At 46.2% G+C, this 12357-nt stretch overlaps 1 protein-coding gene across 14 annotated transcripts in view; it reads left to right on the top strand.

Moving 5' to 3' along the window:
- ZFAT (zinc finger and AT-hook domain containing) overlaps nt 1-12357 on the top strand; it is a 452145-nt gene that overhangs the window by 86216 nt on the left and 353572 nt on the right. For 13 of the 14 annotated variants that reach the window (XR_009697705.1, XM_061172112.1, XM_061172111.1 and 10 more), the window contains 2 exons: nt 5022-5204; nt 9626-10006. Coding sequence is in view for 13 of the 14 variants with exons in the window: in XM_061172112.1 (XP_061028095.1) it covers nt 9988-10006 (19 nt within the window). In the remaining variant the exon portion in view is untranslated. The remainder of the gene's footprint in view (nt 1-5021; nt 5205-9625; nt 10007-12357) is intronic. The other variant, XM_061172121.1, reaches the window with a different exon arrangement.

Genomic DNA, 12357 nt, shown 5'->3' with positions numbered 1-12357 from the left:
GGGATTGATTGTTGCTAGACTCTGGCAGACCGAGGAATGCAGCAGGCTCTGTGTTAACAGACCAGAGTTTTCCATTGAAGCCAGAAATCCAGATTTTCCCATGAACTCACCTGACTTTTAAAAAAAAATTAATAGACTGTTTTTTAGAGAAGTTTTAGGTTACAGAAAAAATGCATGGAAAGTACAGGGAGTTCCCATATACTCCCTCCCCCAGCCCCATTCCAGTCTCTCCTATTATTAGCATCTTGCATTAGTGTGGTACATTGGTTACAATTGATGAACCAATATTGATACATCATTACTAACTAAAGGCCATAGTTTACATTCATTCTTTGTGTTGTACATTCTATGGATTTAGACAAATGTATAATGACATGTATGTACCAACACAGTGTCAACCACAGTCATTTCGTTGCCCTAAAACTTTTCTGTGCTCCACCTATTCATCCCTCTTCATTTACCCTCCCAGCAACCCCTGGCCACCACTGATCTTTTCACTGTCTCTGTTCTTTTCCAGAATGTTCATATCTTTGGAACTGTATAGTATGTAGCCTGTTCAGACGGGCCTCTTTCATTTTGGAAATATGCATTTAAGTTTCCTCCATGTAACTCCCGATTTTTAACTACTGAAAATAAATTGAAATAGTCACAAAATACTGAAAGGTAGACCTTCATCCTACACCTCTCTTGGTTGGATGAGGAGGTACCTTTCTCTCGCTTTTTACAACCGGTATTGGAGGCGGGGGATGGGGGAGAGGGAGAGGGTCATCTCAGAAGTGGAGGCAAACGTGAGGGAGAGATGGTTCCTGAAGGAAGCATGGCTTCCAGTTTCCAGTTTTGTTTCTGGTTTCTGGTTTCCGATTTCTGGTTTCTGGTTCAAGCTCGCTCAGCTTGGTATGAGCCCCTCCACCTTCAGTGTGCCTGCCTCACCCAGAATCCCACCTGGTTCTCACTCCATCCTCTTTCTCCCCCACTCCCACCCACCCCACTTGATTCAGAGAGAGAAAGCACAGTGAAAATGCCTGTGGAGGCCCTATGTTCTCCCTCCCGGCTGTGCCCGTGGCCAGGGTTTGCCCAGAAGCAGTCAGCAGAGCCATCGCCTAATAAGATTTAGCAGCCCTGGCTGCTGGCAGCCAAAGCCAGTGATAACTGGATAATATTTCTTAACATGAGGTTGACAGCTTATTTTTATGCTCATGCAACACTCATATAAGAAGCACCACGTTTGCATTTAAAACTTGTGGAGCAGCTTAAGAACATGGGGCTGGAATCAGACAGTCCTGGGCTCAGATGACATTTCTGCTGCCGCTACCTAGCTAAATCCAGACCCCCTCTGGGCCCCAGTTTTCTCATCTGCAAAAATGAACACAATAATGCCTTCTCTGAGAGCTATTAAGAAGATTGAATGCTGCATGTGGCTTACACACAGAAATGTTCACTGAGCAACAGTTCCTTGTCTGCTCCTTACTGGGAGCTAGAGACCTGGATTTTAGTTCCAGCTTTGTTATCATCCAACTTTGTGTCTAGGAATTAGTCACAAATCGGAGACCACAAGCCAACAGCTGCCCTGCTCCTGTTTATTTTTTAACTTTTTTTAAATTGAAAACCCTTTTTTAAAACTGAAGTATAGTTGCTGTACAATATTATATGTTATAGGTGTACAATATAGTGATTCACAATTTTTAAAGTTTATACTCCATTTATAGTTATTGTAAAATATTGGCTATATCTCCCATGCTGTACAATATATCCTTGTAGCTTATTTTATGCCTAACATCAATAGTTTGTACCTCTTACTCCCCTACCCCTACCCCTATATTGCCCCTCCCCACTGGTAACCACTAGTTCTCTATATCTGTGAGTCAGCTTTTTTGTTATATTCACTAGTTTGTTGTATTCTTTAGATTCCACATGTAAGTGATATCATACAGTATTTGTCTTTCTCTGACTTATTTCACTTAGCATAATACCCAAGTCCATCTCTATTGCTGCAAATGGCAAAATTTCGTTCTTTTTTTTGGCTGAGTAGTATTCCGTTGTGTGTATATGTGTGTGTGTATATATATATATATACATATATATATATATCACATCTTTTTTTAACTTTTTATTTTCTATTGGAGTATAGTTGGTTAACAATGTTGTGTTAATTTCAGGTGTGCAGCAAAGTGATTCAGTTATACATATACATGTATCTATTCTTTTTCAAATTCTTTTCCCATTTAGGTTGTTACATAATACTGAGCAGAGTTCCCTGTGCTATACAGTAGGTTCTGGTTGGTTATCCATTTTAAATACAGCAGTGTGCACATGTCCATCCCAAACTCTCAATCTATCCCTCCCCCCCACCCTTCCCCCCACCCCCGTAACCATAAGTTCATTCTTTAAGTCTATGAGTCTGTTTCTGTTTTGTAAATATGTTCATTTGTATCATTTTTTTTTTTTAGATTCTGCATATAAGTGATATTTGTCTTTCTCTGTCTGACTTACTTCACTCAGTATGACAATCTCTAGCTCTACCCATGTTGCTGCAAATGGCATTATTTCATTCTTTTTAATGGCTGAGTAATATTCCATTGTATATATACACCACATCTTCTTTATTCATTCATCTGTTTTTCTTTTTTTAACTACATGCATCCATTTATTTATTTATTTTTATTTTTTATTTTTTAATTTATTTTTGGCTGTGTTGGGTCTTTGTTGCTGTGCGCAGGCTTTCTCTAGTTGTGGCGAGCAGGGCTACTCTTCGTTGTGGTGCACAGGCTTCTCATTGCAGTGGCTTCTCTTGTTGCAGAGCACAGGCTCTAGGCACTTGGGCTTCAGTAGTTGTGGCGCGCGGTCTTAGTTGCTCCGCGGCATGTGGGATCTTCCCAGACCAGGGATTGAACCCATGTCCCCTGCATTGGCAGGTGGATTCTTATCCACTGTGCCACCAGGGAAGTACCCATTCATCTGTTGATGGACACTTAGGTTGCTTCCGTATCTTGGCAATTGTAAACAATGCTGCTATGAACATTAGGGTGCATGTATCTTTTCTAATTAGTGGAAAACCTTTTTTTAATGGAACATCTTTTTATATATACTCAGAAAGTACACATATCAGGGAGTTCTCTGGTGGTCTAGTGGTTGGGATTTGGCACTTTCACTGCTGTGGCCCAGGTTCAATCCCTGGTCAGGGAACTGAGATCCCACAAGCTGTGCGGCGTCGCAAAAAAAAGAAAAAGAGAAAAGAAAGAAAGAAGGAAAATACACATATCATAACTCTGCATCTTGATGAACTTTCAAAAACTGAACACACTATGTACTCAGGGCCCAGATGGGAAATAGCATCCCCAGGACCTCCTCACTCCCCCTTCTAGTCGCTCACCCTGCAAGAGCATGACTACCGTCCTGGCCTCCAACACCCTCGACTGTAGCTCTGCCTGTGTTTGTACCTTATATAAACGGAATCATGCAGTACGTGCTCTTGGGTCTGGTTTCTTTTGCTCAACACTGTGTTTGTGAGGTTCATCCATATTGTTGGGTGTGGCTATAGATTGTCCTTTTTTTTTTTTTTAATTAATTTATTTATTTTTGGCTGTGTTGGGTCTTCGTTTCTGGGCGAGGGCTTTCTCTAGTTGTGGCAAGCGGGGGCCACTCTTCGTCGCGGTGCGCGGGCCTCTCACTGTCGCGGCCTCTCTTGTTGCGGAGCACAGGCTCCAGACGCGCAGGCTCAGTAGTAGTGGCTAACGGGCCTAGTTGCTCCGCGGCATGTGGGATCCTCCCAGACCAGAGCTCGAACCCGTGTCCCCTGCATTGGCAGGCAGATTCTCAACCACTGCACCACCAGGGAAGCCCAGATTGTCCATTTTTTTTTTTTTTGGTCCATTTTTATTACTGTATTGTAGGGTTGGCATTCTACGGCTGGCAGGCCAAATTCAACCTTCCATCTGTTTTCATAAATAAAGTTGTGGGGTCTTTTGTTTTTTGTTTTTGTTTTTTTAAACATAGCCATGCCAATTAAGTTGTGTACATGTCTATGGCTGCATTCTGCACTGCACTACAGAGACAAAAGCTGAGAAGACCGTAAGGTCCACAAAGCTGGAGATACTCTCTGGCCCTTTACAGAAAAAGCTCTGGGACTTCTATATAGTATTCCATTGTGTGAATATACTAACATGTATTTATTCATTTCACTGTTAATGAGCAGTTGTGTAGTTTCCGAGTTGGGGCTATTAAGAGTAATGTGCTAAGAGCATCTCTTAAATGTCCCTTGGTGAAACATGCGTGTGCACTTCTGTTGCGTCTGTTCCTGGGAGTGAATTTGTTAGATCACAGGGCAGATGTAAGTTTAACCTCATCAGAAACGGTCCATCAGTTTTCCAAGGTGGTTGTGCCGTTACCTCTCCCATGAGCAGCGTCCGAGAGTTCCGCTTGCTCCGTACGCTCTCTGCACTGGTATTTCCTGCCTTTATCATTTTAGCCATTTCCCCTGCTCCCATTTTGATGCTTCTCCTCTTTCTATAAGTTATTTCTCAGTTTGTGGTTGGGCACCTCCAGGGTTAGAGCACTCACTGCATCTAGGGGGCAACTGTTTCATCTTTGGACACTTTGTTTTCTTAAGAAGCTCTTCTTCCTAGAATCACCTTTTGGATATTTAAAGATCAACACGTGTGTCCCCACTAAATGCTGTCTTCTCCCAGGGAAAGAACACTAAACATTTCCAGCTTCTTTAAAGTCACTTGGAAAACATGGTTTGCATGCCCTCGCCATCCTGGTTGCCTGGTGAACAACAGGCTTAGCAGCTCTGGACCTCAGTTTACCCATCTGTAATATAAGGGGGTTTGATTCAAAGATCTTTAAAGTCATTTTAACTCCAACATTCTGTGTTAAACCTTAACTTGGGGACCCTTGCAGAGATGCCCATATACATTTCTAAACAGGGGCCACCCTCCCCTAAATGTTCCTGTTAATGTTTATCTGCTAACAGTAGCAAATGGAGACATTTATTCATTCCATTTCTCTTCCTTCCGACACAGTTTCTGAGAGCCAAGGATGTTCCAGTTGTGGCAGAAGGAGCTCCTGATGGTAAGACTGATCTGGGTTTCTCCTGTCATACACACAGCTCCAGCAGGAAGCAGGAGGGGAAAGTGGATTGTGTGCCGGGGGAACCCCGTATCGTCCATGGGAGGCTGTAAGTGTGCCAAATGCACTTTAAGAAGGTGAGATCATGGGAGATGTCGGCACTGATGAACTTCACCAGAGGCTGGAGGGTGACTGGGGGAGGGAGGAGTTGATGCTTGCCTGAGCCTGGTCACTGGAGGACGGTAGCCTGAGGCATCGGGGGAATGCAGGTTTCACCCTCACCCTTCTCAGGATTTATTCATTTGCAGCAAATGACTCCCAGGCCAGACTGCTCTCTGCTTTCTTTTTGACATAAGTGTCAGTGGTGTGTAAGGATGGAAGAACAGGTCAGCAAGTCTGGATGTCAGCCCCCTCTGATATTTGAATTTTGCGGAGACCAGCCTACTTTTAAAAAAATTAATTAATTAATTTTTGGCTATGTTGGGTCTTCGTTGCTGCACGCGGGCTTTCTCTCGTTGCGGTGAGCGGGGACTACTCTTCGTTGCGGTGCACAGGCTTCTCATTGCGGTGGCTTCTCTTGTTGCAGAGCATGGGCTCTAGGTGCATGGGCTTTAGTAGTTGTGGCGCGTGGGCTCAGTAGTTGTGGCACACGGGCTTTGTTGCTCCGCGGCATGTGGGATCTTCCCGGACCAGGGCTCGAACCCGTGTCCCCTGCACTGGCAGGCGGATTCTTAACCACTGAGCCACCAGGGAAGTCCCTAACTTATCCTTTTTGATCATTAAGGACTCATGGCTTTTCACAGATTCAACTTGTTCTGGTAAATCGACAACTGTAGACCCAGCTATTCTTTGTTATATCCAAGTTGTCACAACCTGACCAGAGGGACCCCATTTCCTTTTCAGTCAACTCCTTTGTCCTTTCAGCAACAGCCCAGCACTTTTGACAGCAGCCTGGTTTTCTGGCAAGAGCAAGTTGTCTCAGGCCATTCTGACTTTCCCCTGCTTCCAGACGTGGACTCAGGTCCTTTGAAGGAGCCCTGGGTACCGCTAACGAAAAATACTATTGAGATCAATGTGTGTGTGCTGAGGGTACAATATGTGGTGCTGGTGATGAGATGGCACACCATGGCCACTGAAAAGGAAGAACTAGAGAGGATGTTGCTTCCTAAGGTCATAATTATGTTCTCAAATTGCTCAAATCATTCTACTATTACAACCTCTTCTTTTATACAGTTTTAAATAGATTTTTCTCTATAATGTGCCTATTCAGATTTTAACACTTCACTCAGACTGTGATTATCCCAACCTCTGATCTTATCAACTTCTGTGTGCCTCAAGGCCCATTATTTTGAGGTCACTCGTATGTATACTTTATCAGAACCTGCTTTCAAGAAAACATCTTATAAAATTATATATATAAATTTTTCTGTTTTCCTGTAAATGCTCATTTGTCATATACCTATTAGACATAACTATAAAATTATTGACACAAATATATTCAATTATATTAATTTATTATTATATAACCAAATGCCATTTCATGGTGATACATTTCTGGCACAAATTCACTCCCGTGCTAGCCTTGAGAGGCTGATGGACACCAGAGGGCCAGCTGGGAAACTCATCTCCTCTAGGAACTGTCGTTGAAGCAGGATGCCATTAATAATACAATTTTGAGCAATTTATATTTAATTCCACTAATGCGCCTTCATTAATTGAAGGCATTTTGGGATAGTACGCAAATGGAAAGAATAAAGATTTTTGCTGACTGAAAATGTGCAAATCACTCAGCAAAGCCAGGGGTGGCCTCTTCTCTCCATTTGCAGATCTGGTCCCATAGAAAGGGACTGGCTCTTCGTCATTTCTGTATGCCTGTGGCCAGGCCAGTTTTCAGTAATGATAGGTGCTCAGAGATTCTTCTTTGAATAGAGAAGGAAGAAAATGCCATGAGAATAACGGAGAAAATCATAACTGGCCAAATCATTAACCCGGGACTGTCATTCATAATCCACAATTTCTTTTTTTTAAAATTTGACTTTATTAATATTCTGAGGCAATTGGGTTTTGAGACAAACTTTAAATTGATTCATTTCCAAAATTCATTTTGGTCACAACATCTAGGAGCAATCCATCTGCTAATCAATAACTAACATTTAAATGCTGTTGCCAGAAAGGCAACCCAGCACAAAACCAATACTGTCAGCAACTCAGAACAACTCTAATTTCCTGACAGAAATCGATTCACAGCAAAATAGTGGTTATTGCAAATATTTATCGTTCTGAAAAGGAAAGCTCATCAATGCAGCTTCTCGAGCAGTTCATTTGCAAATGAAGGACTGTGATGGGCTCCACCTCACCATCTATCTTGAGATGTAGGATGTGGTGGGTGGCAATAACCCTATGATTGCCTTGAAATTGGCCCTTTTGGGGGGGTAGTGGGTACTGTGGGCCCATCCCCGATGGCCATGTGGGGAGAATATTGGGCATGGAAAGTCCAGTTCCACACCTGGGATTTCACTGGCTTGCTGTGTGATCTCAGAAAGCCACCTAACCTCTCTGAACATTCCTTTTCTCTTCAAGAAAAGCACGATAATCATATCTGTCCAATTTAGCCCTCCAGTTGTTGTGAGGATGAAACAAAGGGGTTGGGGGAGGAGATATCCCTGAACATATATTTAATGGACTGGGTAAATTTGGGGTCTTATAATGACTCTTTATTTCCCAAGAACAGGATTAAGGAGCAAGGCAGAATGTTCCTGAGAAATCAGAGCGTCATCCTAAATCTCAGTGTTCACAGGAGTTTTACTAACTGGAAAACAAGTGACAATGGGAACAAATGTGCTGAGTGACACTTCTGTGCAGTAGGAGCTGGGAGACAAGGATAAAAAAAAATCTGTGCTCATGAAGTTCATGGTCTAGCTCATGGGAAGGGGGGCTGAGCAAACAGATAAATGCAACGGGTGTGGGGACGGTAAAGGGAAGTGTGAGCAGGAGTGTGGGAACACACAGGCATGAACTGAAGGACAATTTCTCAAGTCGAGCAGCAATAGGAGGGAAGGCTATTCCAGGAAAAGACAACAGGCGCAGATTAGCACTTCAAGAGAACCACAAAAATACATCAGTATTTCCCAGATTTCTCACTTGAAGTTCACTTTTACATTTTTTGGGGGCCTTGTCTCTGTACCACATGCACCATTTTTTTCTTTTTTTAATGTATTGGCCATGCTACACAACATGTGGGATCTTAGCTCCCTGACCAGGGAGCGAACCCAGACCCCCTGCATTGGAAGCACGGAGTCTTCTTCTTCTTCTTCTTCTTTTTTTTTAATACTTTTTAAAAATAGTATTTAAAAATTTATTTATTTATTTATTTTTGGTTGCATTGGCGCTTTGTTACTGCGCGCGGGCTTTCTCTAGTGGCGGCGAGCCGGGGCTACTCTTCGTTGCGGTGCGCGGGCTTCTCATTGCAGTGGCTTCTCTTGTTGTGGAGCACGGGCTCTAGGCACATGGGCTTCAGTAGTTGCGGCACACGGGTTCAGTAGTTGTGGCTCGCGGGCTCTAGAGCGCAGGCTCAGTAGTTGTGGCGCACGGTCTTAGTTGCTCTGCAGCATGTGGGAGCCTCCCGGTTCAGGGCTCGAACCCGTGTCCCCTGCATTGGCAGGTGGATTCTTAACCACTGCGCACCAGGGAAGTCCTGGAAGCACTGAGTCTTAACCACTGGAACACCAGGGAAGTCCTGCACCATTTTAAGTTGACCAATTTTTAAAAATGTAAGTTGGGATTAAAAAGAAAACTTCATACATTACTACCATAAATGAAAAACATTGTTAAAACAAAAGCTAACCTTAAAAATACACGCAACAGGAACTCAATTTATTCAATAAATTACTGTCAGGCTGTTCTAGATTCTGGGACTAAAGGGGCGACAAAGACGAGATGGAGATAAATTAATGTCAGGCAGTAATTGATACTAGGGAGAAAACAGAAAGTGACTTAGGAGGGTTACTTTGCATGGGGTGGTCTGGGAGGGCCCGCTAGGAGATATCATTTGAGCAGAGATCTGAAGGAAGTGGTAGACCGAGAGGAAGACGAGGTCATTACATCTCAACCAGATACTGTTGCCTGCAGAAAGAAGACTGTGAGCCAGATTCAGGGAGACGAGCAAGGGTTAGGGAGGCGTGCTCACACCCAACTGAGACTTTCTGCAAGACAGGAGGACAGAGAGAAGGCAGTCATTCTGTCGAGGTGGTTCCAGTTGTTTAATTCAGTCTGGAAGACTAAATCAAGTCGGGTACTCCTAGCGGAAAGCATCCCACTTCAGGAAACACTGCAACCTTTGAGAGGGAGGCAGGCTGTTACCGCCCCGATTGACAAATTAGTAAACTAGAGCCAAGAAAAGTTAAATCGCTGGGAACTGGGACCGGAGCGCTGCCTTAACCTCGTCCAGCCCGGTGTAGTGCAGGGGTGGGTCCAAGGATGGGCCGGCAGGTAGATGCTGGCTTTGGCAGCACTGTGAAGACTCCCAATCCTCCAATCTGCATTCCACGCCTCTCGTTAGCCCCTTCCCAGGAGAGGCTCAAAACCCGGAGCAACGGAATCTGCGGAGTGGGACACAAAGCACGACCGCCAGAGCCGAGCATGCGCAGTAGCCCGGCCCAGCCCGGCCGCTCTCGCCGCTGGGGGAGGGTCATCCGAGCCTGACGTTCGCGACGCCGTCGTCAGCGCCCCGGGAAGAGGAGGGCGAAGACTCCATCCGCCATGTTGGATGCCGCAGATTCGCCATAACCGCGCCGGCTCTTTTCTTAAAAAAATAAAAATAAAAAGCGAAGCATCAGCGGAGCGCCCCGCCTTCTCGGTCGGCGCGGGAGGGGGCCCGGAAGAGCCCGAGGCTTTTTTTTCCTCCGCGGTGGGGGCGTTGCCATGGAGACGCGGGCGGCAGGTGAGCCGGGCTGGGGGTTGGGGTGGGGATGAGGTGGGGGTGGGGCGCGGCGCGGCGCGCGGGAAGCCGTTTCGAGGTTGGAGTCGGGTAGAAGCGCGCAGGCCGCTGGGCGGCGGAGGGATCCGCGGCCCAGGGCGGAGAGCGGACGTAGCGGCGTCCTTTGACGGCACGTTAAATCGCTGGCAGTATCCCGCCGCCTTGGGTTTTTATTAAAAAAAAAAAAAAAGTAACGAGGGTGCTAGCGGAAGAACGAGCAAGGGAAAGCAGTGCGCTCGCGCGTGCGGGGCCGTTTCCGGGGCAACGGGCGGGGTCGGGGCGCGCGCTAGCGACCCAGCGCAGGCGTCCTGACGGGCGGGAGGTTCGAATCCGATGCTGCTGACTCTGTGGCCGCGTGGGCCTTGGCTCGGCCTCCTTGTTGCCTGGCCTCAGTTTCTTCCTCTGTGAAATGGATAGTTCCTTTAGACCCATGTACTTGGCCAGGATGTTTTGAAGGGAAAGGGTTCCACCGAGCTGCTGAAGGAAAGTTTCTTTGTGTCCTGTAGGGGGAGCCATAAACGCCAGGGATTAGCTGGTTACTGCTGGTAACCCAGTAATACCCTGTGATAAATTGTAATTTATTTATAAATTTATTTATTTTGGCTGCATTGGGTCTTCCTTGCTGCACGCGGGCTTTCTCTAGTTGCGGTGAGTGGGGGCCACTCTTCGTTGCGGTGCGCGGGCTTCTCATTGCGGTGGCGTCTCTTGTTGGGGGCACGGGCTCTAGGCGCGCGGGCCCTAGAGCGCAGGCTCAGTAGTTGTGGCACACGGGCTTAGTTGCTCCGCGGCATGTGGGATCTTCCCGGACTAGGGCTTGAGCCCGTGTCCCCTGCATTGGCAGGCGGATTCTTAACCACTGCGCCACCAGGGAAGCCCAATAAATTGTAATTTAGCCTCTACCTGCCGCCTAGCTCTGTGGGCCCTTGTTCCTCACCCTTTAAAGTTAAGCTGACATGCCACCTCCTCCAGGCAGCCGTCCCTGGCTTCTTGGGTGACGCACCCTTTCCGCTGGCTGGATGCAGGACCGCGATGGATCTTCCACTGAACACCTGGTCTAAGCCCCTTAACGTTGACCTTGGGGCTCCTTCCTGTGTAATTAACAGTAAGCATCCACACTGGGGCACTGACCTCATGCTTTTTGCTACTCAGTTTTCCCGACACCTCTAATTTGTGTGTCATTTACTGACAAGGAACAAAAGTTCAGAGAGGTCAACTTCATACAGTTTAGAAATGGCAGAGCTGAGGCTTTAAAAATCAACTTCCTCTGACTTGGGATGAAATCCAAACTTCTGGGTGCCTGCCTGGCTTGTACTTCCAACCCCTGGATCAGCGCCTGGCCCCGAGTGGGTGCCCAGGGTGCCTTTATTGAATGGAAGAATGAATGAACTATCTGACTGCCTCCTACCCCCTTCCAGCCTGGTTCCCTGGCAGAGCCCAGTGACTTCGGAAATATAAGCTTAGTGTCACAGGGCTTACCCTCCACAACTGCCCCTCCAGCTTCATCTTCTGAGCCTACCGAAGCAGCTATACTGAGTGTCCCGCATGCTGAGGGCTGCAGAAGGCACCTAGAGCTTATGTTTGCTGGGTGTTTGGTGCCCAAACCCCAGGGGCACTTTTCTTGGTTTCTTCAGTTCAAGCCAACAGCTTTGCATGACACTCCTCTCAACATGCCAGGCAGGGATGGTAAAGAGTCCTTTGACCCTTGGTCCTGCCCTCATCCCATTGTTGTGTCAGATTCCGGCGAGTGTGTGTGTGTGTGTGTGTGTGTGTGTGTGTGTGTGAAGTGACAGAGCAGACCCAGAGCCGGAGTGGTGGGTCAGGTGCCCTGAACTATGCCAGGCATTCTTTCTGACAATGATGATGGTAGGAGTCCAAGCTCGTACTGTTTGCCGCACGACAGGTCAGTAAATCGAGAGACGAGTTTTTTGGGCAAGGAATAGTGACTTTATTTGGAAAGCCAGCAGACCGAGAAGATGGTGGACTAGTGTCCCAACGAAACATCTTACCTGAGTTAGAATTCAGCCTTCTTTTATGCCAAAAGTGGAGGGCGTTTGGTTGGTTGCTGGGAACTTCTTGGTGCCGGAATCCGTTGTTCTTGCAGCTGTGCACCTAGGTCTGGTCACAGTGTTCCTATAAACCTCCAAGACAAATGGTATCCTATGTGTCGCGACTTTTTATCTATCTTTGTGTGAATGGAGAAGTGTTGTACCTTTAAAGGTCAGAGCCTTGAGAATGGGCTAACCTGTATATTTTAGGCAACATTCTTAACTTATAGCAAAGGCAACAGAATACAAAGTTTAAAGGAAAAAAAACAG

This window comes from Eubalaena glacialis, chromosome 17 (assembly GCF_028564815.1).
Source record: "Eubalaena glacialis isolate mEubGla1 chromosome 17, mEubGla1.1.hap2.+ XY, whole genome shotgun sequence".
Lineage (NCBI taxonomy): Eukaryota > Metazoa > Chordata > Mammalia > Artiodactyla > Balaenidae > Eubalaena > Eubalaena glacialis.
Note: the sequence above shows the minus strand (reverse complement) of the source record. Positions and strands in the feature narration are given on the sequence as shown.